General features: G+C 38.2%; 2 protein-coding genes across 2 annotated transcripts; both read right to left on the reverse strand.

Annotated features, from left to right (window-relative positions):
* LOC113356112 (FT-interacting protein 1-like) lies at window positions 1–3,274 on the reverse strand. Its single transcript, XM_026599128.1, has one exon. The coding sequence runs from the start codon at window positions 3,097–3,099 to the stop codon at window positions 97–99; it is 3,003 nt and encodes a 1,000-aa protein (XP_026454913.1). The 5' UTR covers window positions 3,100–3,274; the 3' UTR covers window positions 1–96.
* A 12,153-nt stretch (window positions 3,275–15,427) lies between these two features.
* Window positions 15,428–16,322, reverse strand: LOC113359420. The gene is made up of 2 exons (XM_026603058.1): window positions 16,043–16,322; window positions 15,428–15,945 (listed from the first exon to the last, which is right to left on the reverse strand). The coding sequence occupies exons 1-2, from the start codon at window positions 16,320–16,322 to the stop codon at window positions 15,428–15,430; spliced, it is 798 nt and encodes a 265-aa protein (XP_026458843.1).
* Between the last annotated feature and the right edge of the window lie 8,148 nt (window positions 16,323–24,470).

Here is a 24,470-nt window from a genome sequence, read left to right on the forward strand (position 1 = left end):
TTTCTTCCCGAAAGTTAACTGAATTTACCAGTATTTGATTTATTCATGGATAATAATATGTTCCATTAACAAAAGCATCTGCTTCTATTTATTTTTTCAAAGAAGCATGTCTGACTTGGCAGGCAACCTCTTGAAGAAATTGAAAGGTACAGAAGGCATCCTGCTTCTAAACCTGGGATGCCGTAACATGTAAATACCTAGTAATATCGCCACTACTTGAAATGGTGTAACATACAAAATGATGGCCCAGATCAATGAGAAATTTAGAAAGATAGCAGTGGCCCTTGGATCACGCCAGCTCAGTATTGCTTGCAATCTCTCTCCTTGCGTTGCCAGGTCACCTGCCACTGTCTGTATTCGTCCTGCAACACTTCGCAGCCGATCATACCTAATCCTCACAAGATCTGGTGGTCGTGAAGTTGGGAATGTATCAAATTCTTCATCAAGCTCATCCGGATGGGCCCTATCTGCGTGAGATAACTTTGCATCCATGTGTGGAGGTTGCCTTGGCCTGAAGCGGTAATTCCATATCCCGATCACAAACAGGTAGAGGAAGGTAGTGGGCAGGATTAGCTCTGGGTAGCACACTAGAATTACAAACAGGATGTGAACCAGACAAGTAGTCACTGGGTTCCTCCACATACAGATATCATTAAGCCATCTACCGATGGCCATAACTCCAGATAAGAGCGACATTATTCGGTTGAAATTTGCTTTACTTCGTCTCAGGCTCCACATGTGGTAATCCACATCAAGCATGTACTCAATAGCTTCTCTCCTGAGTGGCGGCTCAGAGCGGGAAAGTCGAGCAGCCACTATCTGCATTGCTTGGTGCCGAAGCCAATCCAAGTGATGGACAGATATGGGTTGAGAGTAATGCATCTTGGGCAGCAAAGGCTTTGAATAAAGGTTCACCATGTTAACCCATGCCGTGCAAGTGAAACGCAGAGCTAACTGAATTTCTCCTGTTTTCTTGAGACCAGGCTGAAGGACCAACAAGGGGTAGTAATGGATGTAAACACGATCAGTCTCCAACGTGGATAACCGAATTCTCACCTTGCCAATCCTTTTATCTTTGGATTGATCCTCTTTGCTTCCGTTAAGATGACAATTATCAAATACCCCAATAGTGATAACTGTGCAAGGATCATAAACTTCCCAAGTGTACTGCTCATTCCAGCGAGGTGCTAATGTGTCGAGTATGGTTCTAGTTCGAATCCATTTGTTTGCATATTTGGCAACACAATAAGCATCGGTGGCTCTACCGTCACTGGCCTTCATCGGAAGCAGATTTCTAGCACTTAATATCCCTATCTCCAAAACCCCAATGCTTGGTTTCTTTAAGTGTTTGGCCGATGGTTGTAGATCGCTGCTGTAATGAGTTGCCTCATCAAGAACATGGTAACCTAAGTCTAAAGTAAGACGGAGATGAATCTTGCTAGAGAATCTTACTTCTTTCTTCTCTTCATCTTCTTTTGCAGATGAATGCTTTTCGAGGTTGAACCACTTGGGATTTACCAACCTATGGTCATGCCGCTGTGTAGCAGCAAAAACAGGTAAAGCCAACACTCCCAAGATTTCATGCTTGTCAGGTCCAATTCGATCCTCAACAGTGATAATTATCCGATCATCCATTTGTTCAGATGCCACAAACATGAGTTCTTCATTCCATATCGGATTCACAGAATGATTGGGGGAAGGCCGAGTAAACCTAAGCTGATTTCCCAACTGTATCTTTACTAAGGTATTAGGATTTCTGCCTCTATCAGAAGGCACAAGATCCTGAGCTTCAATAATATGAATGCGGAGATAACAAAGTTTGGGTGAGAAGTAAACCTGCGAACGAGTATTGGAAAGGTTTTCGACGTTGACTGAATGAGCGTCAGAATGCCAAGCATCAGGAAATGATTCATCAGCTTGGGTTCCCATCCAAACAGCAAGCATCACTTCTCCTTTAACCTTCACCCCATTTTTATCCTCCAATTTATACCACTCCGGTGCCAATGGACTATCAGGAGGAACCCTGACAGGTACTTCTGAAAGATCAAAAGCAACTCGGCCAACAAAATCATCTTTGCCAAAATCCTTATCTTTGAGTACTACTTCAACCAAATTTGACTGTAATCTTTCTCTTGAAAAAGCAAAGGTTTGCCCCCAGACAGGATTTTGGTTCTTCTCGAGGTACTTAGTGACACCCTTGTAATTTCCAAGCTTCACTTCAACATACGGGTCTAAACTACCAGTCAGATCCATAGAAGGGAGATCTCTTGCTTTAACTACATTCACATATAGGTAATGCATTTGTTCTACGAGATCGTAGGTAGTTGCAGTCTTGTACCTCCCTCTGTACCCCATTCGAGCTGCTACTGGTGGGCTTGTTTCGACCAACCCAAATTCAGGCTGTCCTGGAAACTGCATATGCATTGTTGTTGATTGCCCTACACGTGCAAAATCACTTCTTCTTTCTGTTGTTACAGGTTTGCCAGATTCGAACCCAAAGCCAGAGAAGGATGGAGGTGGAGCTGTGTGAAAATTAGTAGTTCCAATTGAATGAAATGTCCTCCTTTCCTTCTCTTTCTTTTTATTCTTCTTCCCAGCATCATTCTTTACTTCTTCCTCCAGCTTCTTATTGTGGATTTCTTCTAATTTTTGAGGCTCTACTACGCCGGCACCTTCAAAATGCATTGGCGCAGCAGAGTAAGAAGGATCGCAGATGGCATAAACTTTGAGAGCTATATCACCACGGATATTCGAAAATATGCCTCTTTTCTCAAGTGGGTAACGTTGAATTGCAGCTTCAGATTCAGATAAAGGTACAGAAATCCCAGATATTCTAACTCGTCCGAGAAAATTCTTGTGGTGGTTTCCTTTTTGATCATTATATACAACAACATCAATAGTGCTGTTAGGAAGATTTTTTGGGTCTGAAACATTGAACACAAGTTGTTCACTCCATGATGGATTAATATCCTTATACTTGGTTTGTGTTCGCTGACGTTGGTGATCGAAATCAACTTCTACAAATGGACTTGCAGAACCATTTCCATCTTTTGGCATAAGATCACTTGCATCAAGAACTTCAACAACTAGTTTTGACATGGCTATAATTTGAGTTTAGAAGAGAAATGATAATGCAAATAGTTAGAAGAATTAGCAAAGAAATGCAAGGAGAAGGAAAAGATTGGGATAAAAAAGAGAGGTTGAGAGAAGAAATTGGCGGTGGATGAGAAAAGGAAGTGAAGCTATTTTTAGAAGCAAGAAGACAGAAATTAGAACAAGGGTGTTTTTGGTGGAAGTGGAGTCACAGGACCTATTTATGTTGTAATATATATTGTTTGATTGAGAAGGAAGAGCGTTTTTCTGGTGGACACAAACTTTATTTTGGTTTGGATTTTTGCTTGAAATTTTTTGGAATAGTAGCTCATCTGATGGTCTTGTCTGTAAACCTTAGGAATTATGGAAGTCACAATCAGAGAATTACAGTGTTGTACTGTATATACAAGATTGCACACAGGTGGTTGTTAATGCTCTAAATTATTAGTATTAAATTCACTTTTTTTCTATGCTCCATTGAATTTCACCATTTTGGTTGGTTGGCCATAACTTTTTTTTTGAGAAGTGAATAAAGTTCATCACCATTCTTTTTAGTAGAACCACCGGCTCTGAAAACTAATCAGTTAGTGTAATGGAAACAAAAGCCAGACATCAAACACGTCAGGATGGCCGAGTGGTCTAAGGCGCCAGACTCAGTTCTGGTCTTTGAAAGAGGGCGTGGGTTCAAATCCCACTGATGTCTACTCCGCATTTTGTCTAAAAAAAACGTACTCTCCTAATCGTGGTTCCCTTGGGTTTTACTAAGTATGAGTATGAGGATTTCATTATCATCTAGAGTTTTTTTTGTTCAACCAAATCGTGGTTCCCTTGGGTTTTACGATTATCTGTAGATATGGAGTGGGAAAAGTACCATTGATGTCGATGTCATGTACAACAAACTTTTGTATCAAGTTATGTAATTAGTTGCTAGACTTCGGCTACACTACAACATGAAGTATATGCATACAAATTTAGGGAAAGAAAATGAATGACACTGATGGTACATGGCCTACGAATTGCCTAGCTAACAATTTAAATACCACTTAAACCTTTAAAACAGGGTTCGGACTTTGGACATTGCAATTCTACCAAGGCCTCTCTGAATGTACCCATACAGTATTCAGTAGTTGCAAAGACCCTCAGCTGTGTTCTGTAGATGCTATCAAGGACTACTATTACCAGCAACTGAAGTGAAGTCTAATTGCCCCCTCCACCCCTTTTTCTTACCTCACTTTAGTTCTAGTGTTTGACAGTGTACAAGTCGAAAACGAAATCTCTTAAAGATCTGACACAACAAATCCAATGTACACATGACAAAAGGTTTCAACTTTCACCTCTATGATTTATTGATTGATTGGTTAAAAAGACACCTATTTTTGCATTATTTTTTAGCAATATGGCCAAGCACCATTTGATGAATTTCGGAGGGGACCTCGAATTTTTTTTCCATTGATAGAGAGAATATTATCATTACCAAAAATACAAAGAACTAGTTGCTATAAAAAAATTGCCAAACTTGTTGGGCTAACTAGCCCTGTTAAAACCACTGGAAATTACATATCAGATGCAATATAGCTTGACAAAGGTAAATGTGTTTTATGGATGTTACTAGGGTGGCTGAAGGTAGAGGGTGTTCCGACTGCGCATGCACATTTCCTCGTCGGAAACAGGGAATGCACAAAGGAAATGACAAAGATGGAAGAAACTGTCTAGGAAAGCAATATGCTTATGTTGAACTTTAACATTATAACTTAATCGTCTTCATTTCCACTCTTATAGGTGTTTGGATGCACACTCAAAAGTTGGTTTTCGATTTCTGGAAATCAAAAAGTCAGAAAAGTCTGAAGTCAGATTGACAATAATTGTTCAAAACGACTTCTAGAAACAAAAAAGTCAGTTTTTTGTGAAACAAAAATAGTTTTGTTTTTGAAATATGCTTCTGGAGAAATAGAAATCAGAAGCATATTTGTATCCAAACGCAGTACTAATCTGTTTTTTTTTTCTGTTTTTTTTTTTGAACTCTTCATTTCCACTCTTAATCTGTTAATCATCATCATACAATATAGTAACATTTTTACCAAATTTCTTTGAAGACAATTGAGTGAAAGTAAAGAATAAAAATAATAATTGAAGTGGGTGGTATTGATGAAAGAAATGGATTCTTGTGTGGGCTCCTCCATGTGTGAATAGAAAAGAACCAAAAGAACCACATAAAAGAAGAATAGAAGATCCAAAGAATCAAAGGAAACAGTGAGTCAAGAATCTAAATTTGGTAGAGAAATGTTAATGTTGTGTTTGTGTTCTTAGCTTTTTTTTTTTTTTGAAGGGACGAACCAATTAGCCTTGGCTAGCTTTCATTTTTGTTTTGCAGTAACTAGCATCGAAGGAGCCACATGCAACATCTGTTTTTGGGGCTCATCTTTTATGATCTTTCAAAGGGTGTTTCATCAAAACAAGAAAAAAGAAAGAAAAGAAAGAAGTGATAAGAACTTTGTGCGTAGGGCCAGACCTAGTGTAGCTAAGGTTTCCAATTGGCTTCTGTTCAATAATGTTTTAGGTACTCATTTCATGACTTCGTTTTCTGTACAAATCATGTCAAGAAGCTTCAAAAGTCATGAACTGGGATAGTGAGATTTACAAGTTCATCTTATTGGGCTTTACATTCGCATGTTAGTACAAAATAGCCTTTGCTAGCTGTGTTGTTATTTCTTCCCTCTTTCTTTTGCCAAAATGTGCTTCATGCTGAGCAAAGATGAATCCCTAAAAAGAAAGCAATTTTCCGATAATATGACTGTTTCATCCAAAACACCTTGTACTGCTATTTGACACTATTATTCTTTTAGCCAGTAGCATGCAATCTCCAATGACCAAGTCCTTTATTTTCTTTTTTTCGGCCCATTTAACTTCTTTTGAGAGACTCATAGCTTCCGCTTCTTCAGTGGAGGCAACTTGGATTTTCTCAGTTTATTAGTATCGATTGTGGGGGCTATCCAAGGTTTGCAACGAGATTTAGGGTTAACAGTACTCAGCGACGTAACCAGGATTTTATGTCTGGGTGGGCTAATTTTTTTTCCCACCAATACTCTATTTTGTTTTTTCAACTGCAATAATCACGCCGCATTGTAGTATGCGGCGTGACACGCTGTCTTTCTTTTCTACATATCAAGTTTCAATTGGAGAGTTTTTCTCTGAGCACCATTCTCGGAAGTGGCTGTGATTTTGTTGCTACAAAACGGTTTTTGTCCCTTTGGAATGTTATTCTAAGCATTTTTAGTACTTCTTCTTTAGGAAACGTGTAATCGATCTAGATTTGTTGGATCAATCCCTACCGGTAACTTTAAAGGAATTTTCTGATAAGTCTTGATATCGATCTGAGATTTTGCAAGATTCTGTTGAGTCCCCAAGAGCTCTCATTGGTCCTTACCCAATGTTTTAAGGATTACCAATAGATTTTCATGGAAATAGGTCACTGGGGCGTTTTCCATGATAAAGAGATCCAGGTCATCCGGGATGCACTAGCCTATTGACTAGGGTCAAATATTCATCGCAGAGACAAAAGTGATGGTAGAGATAAACCTCTCGAGCGTATCAGAGGTGGATTTACGGAGATTGAATCAAGGAGATGTTTTTGTGTTTGGATTGATGAAATCGGCGTCCTTCCAGATAGTGACCATGTTTAAAATTTGTAACTGAATGGACAACCTCCCACTGTGGTCGCCAAAATGTAGTTACCTAAAATCGGTGAGAGGCTAAAAGTAGGATTTTAAGGTTCCTGAAAGTGATTTACGGGAGGTTAAGCACGAACAGTCTTTACCTAAACTACGCACAATGTTCGTTCAAAGACTGCTTCAGTCACATGGATGGAGGCTTAGGACCGGTCTTAAGGAGGGAAGCAGATGAAGAGAGAGATCAGATAATTCTAGGGTTTGAAGAAGAATTGCTCTGAGAATTTATGAGAAAGTTGTGTGTTAGCTTGGAGAATTGATGACCTATTTATAGCTGAATTCTCTAATCCCAGGTCGGTAAAGATAAGGATTGCTTTCTGTGCCATGCGGAGCACTTATCCCATTTCTTCAGGAATAGATAGAAATAAACTAGGTTGAGTTTATCTCATTATTCCACCGCCCTTACTCTTTTATGTGGTGAGAAATAGGTCGCGTATCTCTCATACGTGTCGTAGACCGCCAAACCAAAACCCTAATTAATATCCCCCATTTGTGTGAAGTTGAGTCCGCCTTTGTGATGATGTGTTGAGAGAGAAACATTCTATTTATCCGAGTTGGCCAAGATAGAGAGATATTCTCTCATTTGTGAGAATGACTAGGATGAGTCACGTGAAAAGGCATGGAATGCCTCATGAATCGTGTACAGAGTGTGAGGGGAGTTGAGGTTGAGATCCCTCTCTCCATGGCCGGTCACATATGTCATGTGGAGACCGTATTATTGCTTGTGGGTCCCTTTGTTGAGCATGTGGACTCAAGAGAGCTTATCCACGTTTTTGGATAGACATGTAGAGTTTAGGCTCAATTTACTAGCCATGAGTGTGTTTAAGAGGCTGAGAAATATGATAGAGCCCTAGGTAAGGCGTGTGCCTATCATAGGGAATATTCGGCCATGTCTGAGATTTCCCGAGAGATTTGAATTTCATTGAGATTTTACGTCGATATGTGAATCTGTTAGAGCATAGGCATAGCTTAGTTGAACTCACCAAACGTTGGTATGTCAAGTTTGGTTGTCATATTTTAGTGTGTCAAAACTCATCTAAAGTCGTTTGATTATATATTAGAGTCAACTTTGTTTAGGTTAGACTATAATGTTTAGGAATGTTGAGACATACAAGTATTACTACGAAGACCTAAACAAAGTGAAGAAGTAGCGAACTACAACGACGACATCATCCTTCCACTTGAGGTTAGTAATATTGACTTGAACTGTTTCATTCCTAACGTATCTTTCAAGTCGTGCTATATTGAAAACATAACTATGAAGTTGTTATTGTATAATACTCTAGTGATGTGACATGGTCATAATTGTATAATCATAGTAGGGAATTAGACTACGAAGTATAGCACTTCGTAGATATGACATCGACATAATCTTGTATATACTGTTATGATTATGTGAATGGGTTATGGTGAATATTTCATCCTAGGAAACAATGTCTTACATTTGTTTAAAGGAAGTACATTCATGAACTCATTTCGTGAATCGAAAGGGAAATCATTAGGCTTATTGGTCCGGCTATTCATTGCAAATCTTTGGATGAAAAATATGTGTGAGATGGTAGAATCGATCGTAACTATGTTATGTTTCTTGGTATAACTAATCGAAATGCATGACTTATGATTTGGTATGACTGGTTTTTATTAATTTGTGTAACCGATCCTAAGTAATCACCATGAGATGGTATGATCGATATTTGTAATTGGTGTGACCGATCCTAGTAATTGGTGAACCGATCCTAGTAATTGGTATGACCGATCATAGAGTATTGTGTAATCGATCCTTGTAATTGGTAACCGGTCCTGGTAACTGGTGTAACCGGTCCTGGTAACCGGTGTGACCGATCACAAGCAATACCATGGAAATATGGAACCGATCCTGGTAACTGATGTAACCGGTCCTAGTAACTTGTATGACCGATCAAAAGTATTTCCTTATAATGGTATAACTGATCCTAGTGATTGGTAGAACCGATTGAACCCATGTATGTAATTTGATATTTGATCAGTCACATAGTTATCTTGGAATACATGTCAACCAATTCTAAACTTGTTTGGAAGTGTGGTATAACCGATTCCAAAAATGTAAAATCCATGTAAATATGAATAAGGATTTAAAGTGAAGAGATGTCAACATACTTTAAACACGTACAATAAATCTTATCATTTATTGTTCAAATATATTCCTTAGTACTCAAGGAGATCATGTGCCGAAATAAATTGAGAATCTTTTAATTAAGGTTCTTGGTTTTATCTGCTTTAATTACCAGCAATTAAATGCATATCTCTGTGGAATAAAAATAGTAATGTGCATTTACTAATTGGAGATTTTCTATTGTGAGATTTCAGAAATATTGGACAAGTATTTATTGGAATTAGGAAAACTGATTTTTGACATTCATTGCAAATCTTGAGAATATTTTTGATTTTGGAAATTCCTTGATGTCCAAACATCCTTGGTCTAAAAATACCTAAGTTTGTATTTCTAGCAAACTATCCTAAGAGCCAGGCAAACTTCATTTCTTGTTGTTTCTGTTGGAGCCGTCTATTCGGAAAGGAAAGTATCCTAGTTAGGTGAAATCTCTTACAACCGCTCGTTTAAAGACTTATGTGGGATCAAGAATCTCTACGAGCACCGTTGGTGGGAAACTAGATAATTGCAGTGTTATTAGTTTTCGATTGATTTGATTGACTAACGGTTGTTGAAACTTTGATTGCACCTAATTTTTTTATTCTTGTGAATCTTCTCTTCTGATATAAGTGATAGACACATTTTCGTGTCTACTTTGTCCTCAATGTTTGTATTGTTGGAACTCTATTTTTGTACTAATATTGTGTTTTTATGTATTTTTAGGAAATAAACATTTTTGGAAAATTCGGCTCGAAAAGTTGATTTTGGCACCCGAAGGACAAGTGTTATTCGGACTCTCGCTTTTGGATAAGGGGTAACCTAATTACTAAGGGGCACCCCCAGGTCACCCCCAAGGCATCTGCTATTCGCACCCCAGTTCAGGATAGGGGGCACATCATCTTCAACATTCAAATTCGTGTTTTGGCGGGAAAACCATTTTCACTCCTGACAGATTTTCAATCAGCAAAATGAAGGTGTTCTAGTGCGATTCAATCGCTGAAAATTGGTGAGAAGTTGTGATTTAACATGGAAAAGCTGTTGTGAGTGTTCTCTTAGCTCAAATTTGGCTAGAATTGGCTAGCCAATTCACGGGCTCAAAACAGGTAAAACACATGCAGAAGAGTTTCTCTACGACTTCTGGAAGATTTTGTGTGTGTTCTGCTCGTGTTTCATGCATCGAGCAACCTGTTGGAGCATGTGTAATCGAATTGGAGCGTGCTAGACCAGAGAAAACGCGTGAAAAGCTAAAACAGGAAAGAAAATATCCGAAAATATTTTCTTTCACTGCCGAGGATTTGTGGAGTTATGGAGGAGATTCGATGCATGCTTCGGGTTTAAGTAGAGTCCTTGGAGGTCAGAGAAAGGGTGAGGAAGTTTAGGGAGAATTTGGGAGAGAGTTAGAGACGTAAAAATCAAAGAACCAGACGCTGTGAAGAAAGTTTCTGCTGCTGCTGGAACTGAAGAACACGAAGAACAATAGACGAGGCAGGAAAGTCGTTAAAAACTGTCGCTTTATTGCGACACTTTTCCACTCCTTTCCGCGACTGAGTCGTTGTACCAACAACACTATCTCTGTGTCGTTGATTCTGACGCCTTCTGTGGGTCGCAGAATCCTGTTTTATACTATTTACTTATCTTTCTCTTCATTGTAAAACACTTTTGAGCATCAATGAAATCTTTTGAGAGGTTTTTCATCATGAGTAGCTAAACCCAATCCCAGGGGTGACAGAGGAAGCCATTCTCACAATAATTATGTGGTAATCTCTATTTTATTAATTTATGCAATATTTTTATATGATTAATTGCATTGATAAAAATGATTTAAATGGTTTTTATTAATCAACTGTGTTTTCCCTTGATAATACATGCTTAGTTTTAGACTCTTGATGCATTATACTTGTGATTAACATTTGATATTTTGGAAAATCTGCTTTTGGCAATATTTAGAATCAACCCAATTATTTAAATTGCATAGTAAAAAAATATTAGATCACATAAGTATTGTTGAATGGTGGAATCTTAACCCCTATTTCTCCATACAATTTTACGTCAGTTTGCTATTTTCCTAAATTTTATTTAAATCTAGAAATTTTGTTATCTTCACAAATCTGAAAAGAACCCACTTTTACCACAATCTCTACAACAACTTGAAAATACATCAATAATATTCACTCAAACTAGATCGAAGGATCGACATGATCTTTAGAACTGTTGTTAGATCTAAAGACATCTTGTGATAATAAAGAAAAACATATTGAAGAAGAACCATCAATTGTTCCTACTATTTGTGACATAGATGATAAAGATGATAGTGACATTATTGTTGAACAACCCAACAATACTGAAAATGTAGTCCACAAACCTGCTAAGTGGGTTTATCAAAGACATTCCACGGAATATCATAGGAGATGCCAATGCCGAAGTTATGACTCGAAGGGAACTCCAGAATGTCTGTCACTACACATGCTTTCTTTCTTCAATAGAACCAAAAAACATTGAGGAAGCTCTTAGTGATCCTGCTTGGGTAATATCAATGCATGAGGAACTTAATCAATTCGAAAGGCAAGGAGTATGGGAATGTATTCCTAAACCATAAGGTATCAACATCGTTGGAACAAAGTGGATTTTCAAGAACAAATCAGATGAATACAGAACTATTGTCTGAAACAAAGCCAGACTGGTTGCTCAAGGATATTCTCAAATTGAAGGTATTGATTTTGATGAAACCTTTGCTCCTATAGCTCGTTTAAAATCAATTAGACTTTTACTTGCATATGCCTGTAATCTTAAGATTAAGCCTTTTCAAATGGACATTAAATCTGCATTTCTCAATGGAGATTTAAAAGAAGAAGTCTTTGTTGCTCAACTTAAAGGATTTGAAGATCCATTATTTCCATATCATGTTCTTAAGCTTAAAAAGGCCTTGTATGGTCTAAAACAAGCTCCAAGAGCTTGGTATGATAATTTAACATCCTTTTTACTTCAAAAAGGATTCTCTAAAGGTGGTGCTGATAAGACTCTTTTCACCAAATGGAATTGATAGAATGTACTTGTTGCACAAATATATGTAGATGAGATCATCTGTGGATCCACCTCAAAAAGTCTCACATATGAATTCATAAATCTTATGAGTGGGGAATTCGAAATGAGCAATGTTGGAGAAATATCATATTTTCTAGGTTTACAAATACAACAACAAAAAGACAACATTTTTCTTTCTCAAGAAAAATATGCCAGAAATTTGGTTGATAAATTTGAGTTAAAGGGTACAACACCTATGGCAACACCAATGGCAACTATTGGACCGATCCATGATAGGAAGTTTATTGTACTTGACTGCAACAAGATCGGATATTGCGTTCAGTTTGAGATGTTACGCCAGGTTTCAAGAAAATCCTAAAGAATTACATCTAAAAGCTGTAAAAAGAATCGTAAGATACGTTAATGGAACCTTAGATTATGGTCTGTTAGAGCACTGCTCGGTCGAACTCGCATGCGTTTCTATATCAAACATGTTTGTCAATGTTAGTGATCAAAACTATAAGTCTTGATTTCTAGCCTATTTATAGATGTCTCGGACTAGGACATAGTTTGTGTAGTTGAGCTTAGACTTCACGGCGTTTATCACTTGAAGACGAAGAACTACTAAGGAGAGCTTGTGGAACTTCATCGACAAAAGGTATGTGGAGACTTAAACTCATCTATCACTTGGAAAGTCTATTTCTACTCTATCTCCTATATTGAGACATAAGTCGTGTTACGATATAGTTTTCTCTATACACATTTGAGATTTCGAGCTGAGTATATCTCGCTTACATATTTCTCGAAATATATGTTGGTAAGCTTTCGCTTCGACCAAGTTCATCTTATATCATGAGAAAATTTTCGAGTAACATCTTACATGGTTTGTGTTATACAATCATTTGGTGTAAGACATGGAATGTTTCGATAATGATTATTTCAATATCTTGAAAATTGCTTTGATGCTAATAGTGTGTGAAAACGGCTATTGTCACTATAGAAGAATGTTTCAATGATTGAAATAAAAATTTTAGAATCTTGTAACCATCTGGGAGCCTAAAGTATGCATACTTGTGTGTATACAAAAAGGTTGTAGGAGACTGGGTAAGTATGCGTACCCGTACGCATACTGGCGGAAATTCACGTCCGTGAATTTCTGTTGAGTTTTAAAACCAAAACCAAACTCATCCGGTTACCTAAAGTACGCATACCCATACGCATACTGGCGGAAAGTTCACGTCCGTGAATTTCTGCTGAGTTTGGAAACTAAAACAAACTCAAATCCGGTTACTTAAGTACGCATACCCATATGCATACTTAAGTAGGTTACTTTCTAAAATCGGTTGTACATGAACCTAAAACATTTATCAATAAGGAATGCAACCTGTGCAAACCGTGGCTATAATGTTCATGTATTGATTCGAGTGAATCAAACCGATTTTGCTTCAATTGTGTTCTTGTATAAATCCATGAGAATATAGCAATTGAACAACTCTTTAACTAGTTTCATTTGAGTCATTTGAACTAGTTATGGTTAAGATGAATAAGGTTAATATGAGAGTAATCATATAGCTAACCTCGGTTAATTATTTGTGAACCAACATGGTGTACACGTTTGGGTACGGTTACATAAACCAAAATGAGGGTAGATTTTATTTGCGTGTAACAAGCTAAGTTCGATCTAACGGTTGAAAGATATTAGCTTGGTTGAATCAGGTTTTTCATTTAACGGTGAATATTGAATGCTTTGTTACCAAGGTAACTTGGATTGCAAACCCTGATTTGAAAACTATATAAAGGAGAACTCTAGCAACAGGGAAACCTAATCCCTATACCTCCTGTGTTACTAGTTGCATAACTAGAGTCAATTCTCCTTTAACCTTAGGTTTCTTCTCGAGACCCTGTAGGTTAACGAATTGAAGACTTCATTGGGATTATGAAGCCATACCCAACTATTCTCTTTCTAGTTGCGTGATATGATCTTGTTGTTTCTATCGTGATTGAGTGCAATTGTAAAATTGGATTGAGATTTATATCTCCGATAAGAAAGATAAAAAAGTAGTCACAAACACCTTCGTCTCATCGTTTGTGTCCACAATAACTTGTTTTGCTAGTCGATTAAGTATATTATGAGGTGATTGATAATACTAGGTTGTTCTTCGGGAATATAAGCGGTTTATCAATTGGTTCCTGTTCACCTTGATCTATCAAAATACGGAACAAAAAACTCTTGGGTATTTCTGTGGGAGACAGATTTATTCAATCCTATAGACTTTTTTGTGTGAGACAGATTTGTTTATCAAGTCTTCGACTTTGGGTCGTAACAACTCTTAGTTGTGGGTGAGATCATCTAAGGGAATCAAGTGCGTAGTATCTTGTTGGGATCAGAGACGTAAGGAGCGCAACTGTACCTTGAATCAGTGTGAGATTTATTAGGGTTCAACTATAGTCTAGTCCGAAGTTAATTGGTAGTAGTTTAGTGTCTGTAGCGGCTTAATAAAGTATGGTGTTCAATCTGGACTAGAGCCCGGGGTTTTTCTGCATTTTCGGTTTCCTCGTTAACAAAATTCTGGTATCTGTGTTATTTCTTTTCCGCATTATATTTTGTTATATAATTGAAATATCACAGGTTGTGCATTAAGATCAATCAATTAGAATATCCAACCTTTGGTTGTTGATTTACATTGATTGACACTTGAACATTGGTCTTTGGTACCGTTCAAGTAATTCTCTTATATTCAATCGGACTCGCATATTTCTATTTGATGATTGCGGATTGAGTTAAGAGTTAGAGATATTAAACTCTTTGATATACTTTATTCTAGGTTGAATCTGACTGTATAATTGATTCTCTAGAAATTGTATTAGAGTAAGTCCTCTCAGATTTCCAAATGAATTGTTGGGTGTGGTTGTTAGACCCTCGCATTTTCATGGTCTATCATATTCTATGGATACAAACAATAGTCTTGTTTCCTATTCAGATGATGACTGGGCATGATGTGTAGAATATCGCAAAAGCACATCTGGTGGTTGTTTCTATGTTGGTCAAAACCTTGTAGCCTAGCATAACAAGAAACAAAACTCACAGTCTCTATCAACATGTGAAGAAGAAAATATTGCTGCTGGTTGTAGTGATTGAACTACAATGGTTGATCAGTAACAACTCTTGATAAGGGTTGATTAGAAGAATAAGAAGATAAAATTAATAGGGGCAAAGAATTTAGTCGAAAGAGAAGAAGAGAATGGAGACGAGCAAGAGTAAAGTAACTCAAGTTTTATTAATTCATGAATGAGTCTTCCTACATCCAACCACAATAATAAAGATAACATTTGTCTGGCCATCGTGTGACCAACACGCTTACAACTAAATAACCTAAACTACTTCTACGTTTTACTAAGGGCACTTACTCAGGTTGGTTAGCCCCTAACAGTTCATGACAAGGGACATGACAAATACCCACTACTCCACAACATCCTTGTCCTCAAGGATGAATTTTGGAAATTGTGTCTTCATGAGCTGGCTGTCTTCCCAGGTAGCTTCAAAATCAGTTAAACCCTTCCATTTCACCAAAACTTGGGATATAGCTTGTTGGTTCTTTTGAATACTTCTGGTAGCTAGTACACTATCTGGAGTCATCTGCAGTTGGCCATTGCTGTCAGTTGAGGGCAAGTGAGTCTGAGCTACTACTCCAACTCCTATCTTAGGCTTCAGTTGTGATACATGAAATGTATATTGAATCCTAGTGCCTGATGGTAACTTCAGCTGATAAGCTACAACACCCATCTTGGCAAGTACATTGAATGATCCTTCTGATCTCTTTTTATCTGCCTTTTGCTTGAATCTGTGTTGTGCAGACTCCAAGGCTTCCTTGAGGACTTTTCCCATTTCCTGTCTCTGCTGTAAATAATCAATTGCAGCATGAATGCCTGCCTGAGCAGAAAGGACTCCAAATTGTGGTGGTGGATAGCCATATATGGCTTCAAATTTTCAAGTTGGTATGATAAGAAGTATTAAACCACCACTCATATAATGATAACCATGAAGCCCATTTAGTTGGTCTTTAACTAGTCATACATCTCAAGTAGGATTCCACACAAGCATTCACCCTTTCTGTCTGTCCATCAGTCTGTGGATGATATGAAGTGCTGAGATGCAGGGAAGTGCCTACCTTAGCAAATAACACTTGCCAGAAATTGTTGATGAAAATACTGTCTATGTCAGAAACAATGGACTTTGGCATGCCATGCAATTTGAAAACAGTATCTATGAACCTGGTAGAAACTGAAGCAGCTGTATAGGGGTGGCTTAGTGCAATAAAATGGCTATACTTTGTGAGACTGTCTGACACTACCATGATAACTTCTCTTCCTTCAGACTTGGGTCACCCTGTAATAAAATCCATATTGATGTCTTCCCATGCTTGATTAAGAATGGGTAATGGCTGTAATAACCCAGCTGGTGATGTATTGAATCCCTTATGTTGCTGGCACACATTACACTCCTTGACAAAGGTGAGTATATGATTCTTCATTCCTCTCCAGTGAAAGTACAATTTGAATTTATGATAAGTTGCATGTCCGCCTGAGTGTCCCCCAACTGGTGAAGAATGCAAGGCAGTCATTATGGCCTTTCTCAGATCTCCAGACTACCCAATGTATAGTCTTTGTTTGTACCTATGAATTCCATCCAAGTAAGTAAATCCATCTACTTGTTGGTTCTTCACTGACAGCTCTGGTATTCATTTTTCAGCAATGGAGTCATCCTTGTAGCTGTCTTGAATTTCATTTATCCATGTTGGCTGAACTTGCGCAATAACATGACATGACAATTCCTCCCCAAACTTGACTCTTGATAGGGCATCAACTACTAAGTTATCATCTCCTTTCCTGTAAAGTTCATAGTTATAATCTAAGAGCTTAGCAAGCCATTTCTGTTGCAGCACTGAATGAATTCTCTGATCATAAAATATTTGATACTTTGATGATCAGTGTAGATGGTAAACTTATTTCCTAGCAGGTAAGTTCTCCATTTAGAAACTGCTAAGACCACAACCATCATTTCTTTCTCATAAGTAGATAGAGCTAAAAATCTGTTTTCCATACCTTTGCTGAAGAAGGATATGGGTCTTCTTTCCTTCATTAAAGAAACTCCTACTCCTACATCACAAGCATCAGTTGATACTTCAAAGGGCTTGGTGAAGTCCGGTAAGGCCAACACAGGAGTAGTTGTGACTGCTTCTTTCAATTGCTGGAAGGCTTCTTGTGCTGCTTCACTCCATTAAAATGTATTCTTCTTAAGTAGCTCAGTTAATGGCTTACAGATGAGGTCATAATCTTTGACAAACTTCCTATACTAACCAGTCAAGCCTAAGAACCCCCTGAGATCCTTTAAAGTGGCTGGTACTAGCTACTTAACCATGTAAGCAATCTTTTCAGGATCAGCCGCAACACCTTCACCAGAAATGATATGTCCAAGATAATCAATTTGTGACTGTCCAAATGATCACTTGCTGAGCTTAGCAAAGAGTGAATGTTTCTTGAGTAACTCTAGAGTGACATTCAAGTGTTGGATATGAGATTCCATATCTAGACTGTATACCAGTATGTCATCAAAAAAGACCAAAATGAACTTTCTTAAGTATGGCTGGAATATATTATTCATGAGAGCTTGAAAACTTGCTGGGGAATTAGTAAGCCCAAATGGCATCACCATAAATTCATAATGTCCCTGGTGGGTTTTAAAAGATGTTTTATGGGTATCATATGTATGAACCCTTATTTGGTGATACCCTTCCCTTAAGTCAAGTTTGGAGAACACCTTAGCACCCTTCAGTTCATCTAGCAGCTCATCAATAACAGGTATTGGATACTTATTCTTGACAGTTATTTCATTTAACCTTCTGTAATCTACACAAAACCTCCAGCTCCCATCCTTCTTCTTGACAAGTAGAATTGGGGATGAGAACGGGATGTGACTTGGCCTGATAACCCCAGAAGCTAGAATTTCTTTAACCAACTTCTCCACTACATCTTTCTGAATGTAAGGTATCCTGTGGGGTCTTTGATTTGGAAAGGATGAAAGTGGTTGTAGGGGTATGTGGTGATCATAGTTCCTTGTAGGAGGAAGGTTTGTTGGTTCTTGAAATATGGTTTGGAATGAGTTGATGAGTGGTTGTAGGGTAGGAGGTGTTAGAGTTTGTTTGTTTTCACCAGTAATGGAGTATAAATGCCCTACTAGCCCATGCTTGTGCTTCTTCATGTATCCGTCACATTCCTTCCCAGTCATGAGAGGAATGCTGGTACTCTCAGTTATACCCTACAGTACCACTTTCTTTCCACTCATATTAAATGTTACAGTCCATTTTTTGAAATCAAACTGAACTGGACGGATTCCTTTCATCCAATCTACTCCTAAGACCATGTCACAACCTCCAAGTGCAAGAATTCTCATGTCAGAATGAAACTTATGGCCCTGCATTTCCCACTGAAATTTTGGGTACTTAGAAGAGCTCACCAGTTTATTCCCATCAGCCACAGCTACTTGGAAGGCTGCAGTTGGCTCTACCAAACATCCACTCAACTTGGCTAACTCAGGATCTATAAAACTATGTGTACTGCCACTATCCACTAATATTATAATGGAATGCTTGTTCATAGTCTTGCCCTGTATCCTAATGGTGCTAAGAGAAGTATTACCTGACAAGGCATGAACTGAAATCTCCACCTCTTCATCTTCCACTTTTTGTATTGATGGAGCATTGGAAGGTTCTTCTTCTTCAGAGTTGGTTGGTTCATCATCATCTACCACCAACATAAATAGTTGTTGCTTGAGGCACTTGTGGCCATATTTAAATTCTTCATCAAAATTGTAGCATAGTCCTCTCTCCTTTCTTGCCTTCACCTCAGCATAAATGAGTTTTTTTACAAGAGGAAATTTTGGGTTGGTGAGAGTAGAGTGTCTTGGAGAAGGGGATGTGGATTTTGGGCTAGTCACTACATTTTTATGACTCCATGGAATGAATAATGGAGGTGTTCTAGTGGTTCTAGCCTTCCTTGCGGTACTTTCTAACAGTATTTCTTGCATTCGAGCCAAGTAAATTTCCTTCTCAAGGGTGGTAGGAGAGAACATTTGTACAACAATCCTTAGTTCTTCCTTTAAGCCGCTGATAAAACTTGATGTGAAATAATCCTCAGTGATATGCCGGTTCTTAGCTACCATCAGTGCTTTCAGCTCTTCAAATAATTCTTGATACTCCAGCAATTTACCAGATTGGCTCAACTTGTTAAATTCTCCAACTATGTCATCATGACCCAGTTCTTGGAAGCGTGAACAAATATCTCTCATGAATACCTCCTAGTAGATGATATTTTTCCCTACTTGATAATCTTGGAACCAAATATCGGCTTTCCCTTCTAGATACATAGAAGCTACATTTACCTTCTGCTCATCATTCATTTGATGTAGTTGAAAATATTTAGAGCACTTCCTAACCCATGATATGGGATTAACACCATCAAATCTAGGAAAATATACTTTAAGCTTATGAGTATGAGAAAAATTAGAGTTCTTACTAGAGAAGTTACTACCACCACCTGATCGATTGTTGAGATTGATCATTCCTGGTGTTCCTAGTAATCCATCTCCAGATCTAGTCGTCTGCTCTCTATATTCATCCAACAACTTTTTTGATTCAGCCTTGAACAGATCCATCATAGTATTCAGCATCAGAGGAGAGGGTGAATCTTGTTTGGCTTTAATTTCCAGTACTTCTTTCGCTAGATTTTCATTCACCTGTAGAATTGAGGTTATCTGTTTGGTGAAAGCATCGAGCTCAGCTTTACTCACCATGGCTAACGGTCACTTAGAATCGAGTTCTCTGATACCACTCGTAGTGATTGAACTACAATGGTTGATCAGTAACAACTCTTGATAAGGGTTGATTAGAAGAATAAGAAGATAGAATTCATAGGGAAGAAGAATTTAGTCGAAAGAGAAGAAGAGGAGAGAGACGAGCAAGAATAAAGTAACTCAAGTTTGATTAATTCATGAATGAGTCTTCCTACATCCAACCACAATAATAAAGATAATATTCGTCCGGCCATCGTGTGACCAACACGCTTACAACTAAATAACCTGAACTACTTCTACGTTTTACTAAGGGCACCTACTCAGGTTTGTTAGACCCTAACAGTTCATGACAAGGGACATGACACTGGTACTTGATGTTCTCAACTTCTGTGGATGAAGCAAATGCTCATTGACTATGTGTTGATGGTGGTTTTTGGTGCAGGGTCAAAATTGTAAAATCTTGTATTTAATGCGCTGTCATCCTGCAAAGGAATAAAAACTATTTACAAGGGATGAGTGTTCAAACCTCTTTACTTATATATGTATTGAGTAGTTCGATATATTTATGAAATTTATCAGAATGGTGCATCAATCCCAGATATTCTATAAAATTCAACCTATCTCATTAGTTACTAATGCAAGACTCGCCTGATATTTTTCCATGCTATGTTCCCAGACGAACTCTCAATACTGACATGACATGATGATCAATGCTCACTCTCAGCAGAGTAGTATGAATCTCCCAAAGTGCTAGTATTGAGATCTGCATAAAAATACTCATACGTGCTACATATCTCCGACAAAGAGATCAATGCATTCACACACTTTTTAATTAAAAGTTAGCGTGATTGAACACATACTTACTCCTTATAGAAAATTTGGAATGTTAATGTCAGTCTCAGAAACGATCACGGCCACAATTTGGCCGCGCGATTTAACAAGCATGACCTACTCCTAACAGAACTAGGGAATCACTATAGTGACCACCGACGGGCCCACTAGTGCCCTAGTCGATCGAGTAGTCTTCTGCTCATTCACAAGCACTTCAAACGCCGACCCAAACGTGGGTATTCACGCTATTTAGAAGCTCAAACGAGATAGACCGATCATGACGGTCTCAAAGTCATCACGTTCGTCCAAATTGGCCAACCAAGTTGGACGTCTTAGATTGAGCTTTGGGCGATCAAAAAGGCGTCGTAGCAATCATCGGCGGGCCCACTAGTTCTATAGTTGATCGAGTCCCATGTTGTCCGTGCACAAGCGCTCCAAACGCCGACCCAAACGTGGGCGTTTGCGCTGCGTAAAGACAAAGCTCGAACGATTTAAGACCGTAAAAAACGGTCTCAAAAACCATCAAATCCGCCCAACTTAGCCAGCCTAGTTGGACGGCTTAGATCTTCCTACAAACGATTAAAGAAGTATCAGCATGATCATTTGCGACCCTACTTTCCCCTTTGACGATCGACTTGCCTATGGCAAGCCTATAGGGTGCTCGACCGCTTGCACAAACTTGAGCAAACACGTTGTGTTCGAAAACCCTAATTTAGGTCACGACAGTACATAACTGTCATAGATTGATCACAACCATCCATCTTCGCCAGCCTAAACGAGTGGCATAGATCTAGATTCAAGTGGTCTCGAAGGTGTTAATGTGATCACTGTGGACCCACCTTTACATGTGATTGACCGGCCTATGCAAATTAGGGCTCAATGCCTTGAAACGCACGTCCAAAGAGGGGTGGGCCACACATCTCCCTAAATCCTAAAAGTTGTGTCAATGGAAGTATGCAACTGCCGTAAAACATCTCGTCCATCCAACTTTGCTAACCTAATTGGATGGTGTGGATTTGTTTTTCGAAAACAAGCAAAGCAACATTGTGAAGACCGGTCATCCCTCTTCCACATGAGGCGATCGACCAAGTGATGACTTGACCGTAGGGTCCTCAAACGATCACCCAAAGGTGGTCGATCATGCTGCTTCCTTTAAGACGGCTATCCGCGACTTATTCAATCAGGCTCTAAAACAATGATGCTTCATACACATCGATTAGTTTGAGCTGCTTAAATGCGATGCTTCACATGCATCGAATACATACAATATTTTATATTGGCCTCACAAAAAACTTAGTTGTTTCACCTAATAGCACCATGCTATTCTCCGCGGCGGATGCCACGACTTGACCCACTTATTCGAGACATCAAACATTTCACAAACTGGGGATGCTTACTGGGGTATTGGTCTGGCAGTTTACAGCGTGCGGCGTGCAACGCGCCCATTACGAGAACGTGTTAGGATAAGACGGACGGTTAACAATGATGGAGTAGTTGGTGAAGGTGTGATCACGCAATGATCACCACCTCTTACACAATTCCATTACTCCACCACTTAACTTCCTCCACTTCCTATGAGATCAGGGTTGCGCTCAAATGACTTGTATAAATAGATTTTCAATCTATTTCGAAAAGGGGAAACACAAGTGTTATCAACACAAGTAGCCATAAACCATTTTCTGATACACAAGTCATAAACAACCACATCTTCAACACTCTGATTTCGAACACCTTCTCCGCATCCCTTCCTAAGATCAACCCTTCTCCTTCACCTTGTGACCGAATTGAATCTGGAACGATCATTTCTTGGTTTAGGCCAGAGTTTTACAGATTGATTTCTTGAACCTAAAAGCATTCCCGTGCAGTGCATTTGTTTAGGGTTTGAACTTGTTTCTCATCAACACACCCCAAATTACCAAAAATAGCAGAATCAGTTTTTACCCATAAAGTAATTAGGAATTAAAGTTTGTGTATTTTACTTCTAATTATAATAAAAACAATTATAATTGCGGAAATAGAAAAGTAAAAGACACATCAAGATTTTGTTAACGAGGAAACCGCAAATGCAGATTAACCCCGGGACCTTTTCCAGAATTGAGTACTCTCAGAATTAAGCCGCTATACAAAATCTAAACCAACTTCGTATAGTTGAGACCAAGCAACTAAACCTATAGTTCACCTAGTTCCCTCAGTATCCCTGCGCCTCCAACTTGCAATAAGTCACGCACTTGGAACAATTTCTTTGGTTCGTATTCCAAACAGTAAAGGAACAACAAATCTGTTCGGTAACAACTCTTTTCAAACAACGTGATATGAGTTTGACAAAAGGCTCTTCCGTTTAACCAATAAACTCCTTTGTCAGGTTCTTAGATCAATTTATTTAACAACTACCAAAGTAATTGTTTAGACTATGCAATCAATACTATGAATCACAAAGAAATGTATTGATTCCGATCTACACAACTAATCAATCCAATCTATCAAAAGATAAACCAATCATAGTTGGACCCCCAGCCGATCAAGTTTTGTGCACACCAAAGATTATGAACTCAAATAAGAAATCTTCGTTGTCTTCAAATCTTCTTAGATCTTCAATAAACACCTGTACACAAACAACTTGAATCTATTGTGATCAATCACACACAGAATGGAGTCTGTTAACGATGGATTATCATAAGACTTCTTTAGATCTACAAACAGTCTAAAGATCCCCGTCGAAACTTCGATCTAGTTTGAGTGAATCTTATATCAAAAGAGAAGATTCTCAAGCATAAACAAACTAGGTGCAATCAAAGTTCAACAAGCGTTAGTCAATCAAATCAATCGAAAACTAATAATAAACTGCAATTATCTAGTTTCCCAGCAACGGTACTCGTAGAGCTTCTCAATCCCAAAGAAGTCTTTAAAACGAGCGGTCGTAAGAGATTCCTCCTAATTAGGGTACTTTCCTCTCCGAATAGACGGCTCCACCATTAACAACACAACTTGGTAGCTAGTTTTACTGGCTCTGAGGATTAGTTTGCTCGAAACTCAAACTTCAATATTTATAGACCAAGGAATTTCCAAAACCGAATATTCTCAAAGATATGCAATAAAGCCAAAATCGGTTTTCATAATTTCTGGAAATGCTCTGTCCAAATATTGACCGAAATCTCAGTATAAAATCTCCAATTAGTAAATGCACATTACCAATCTTTACTTTCTAAAGATATGCATTTAATTGATGGAAATTAAAAGCATATAAAATTGAAAACCTTAATTAAAAGATTCTCAATTTATTTTCGATTCGGGATTCTCCTTTAGTTATTAAGGAATATCTTTGAACAATAATAGATAAAAATTACTGCACATGTTCAAAGTATGTCGACATCTTTACTTTGTAAATCCTTTTTCATATTTACAATCTTGGAACCGATTTGCCACACTTCCAAACGAGTTTAGAATTGGTTCATCTGATTTCCAAGAACTATGTGATTGATCAAAAACATTCAATCACCATTCATGGGTTTAACGGTCCTACAAAACAAAGTTCGGTTCTACCTCCAAGTGGATACTAAGATCGGTTACACTAGTTTTCATAAAATGGCTAACTAAGTACCAGGATCGGTTACCACTATTTATGGTACTTACTTGTGATCGGTTGCACAAGTTATAGGATTGGTTACACCAATTACTAAAACTTGTTAACCTACTACAAGGATTGATTACACATCTTGTGATTAGTCCCACCAGGTTCTAGGATCGGTTACCCAATGACTAGGAATGGTCACACCAATTACAAATATCGATCATACCATCTCAAGTGATTACTTAAGATTGGTTT

This window comes from Papaver somniferum, chromosome 3 (genome assembly GCF_003573695.1).
Source record: "Papaver somniferum cultivar HN1 chromosome 3, ASM357369v1, whole genome shotgun sequence".
NCBI lineage: Eukaryota > Viridiplantae > Streptophyta > Magnoliopsida > Ranunculales > Papaveraceae > Papaver > Papaver somniferum.

What these genes read in the sequence shown, in the direction of transcription:
- LOC113356112 (XM_026599128.1), bottom strand. Translation starts at nt 3,099, where the DNA reads ATGTCAAAACTAGTTGTTGAAGTTCTTGATGCAAGTGATCTTATGCCA.
- LOC113359420 (XM_026603058.1), bottom strand. Translation starts at nt 16,322, where the DNA reads ATGGTAGTGTCAGACAGTCTCACAAAGTATAGCCATTTTATTGCACTA. An exon ending in TGTGGAATCCTACTTGAGAT is followed by an intron (nt 15,946 to 16,042) that starts GTATGACTAGTT and finishes GAAAATTTGAAG; the next exon opens with CCATATATGGCTATCCACCA.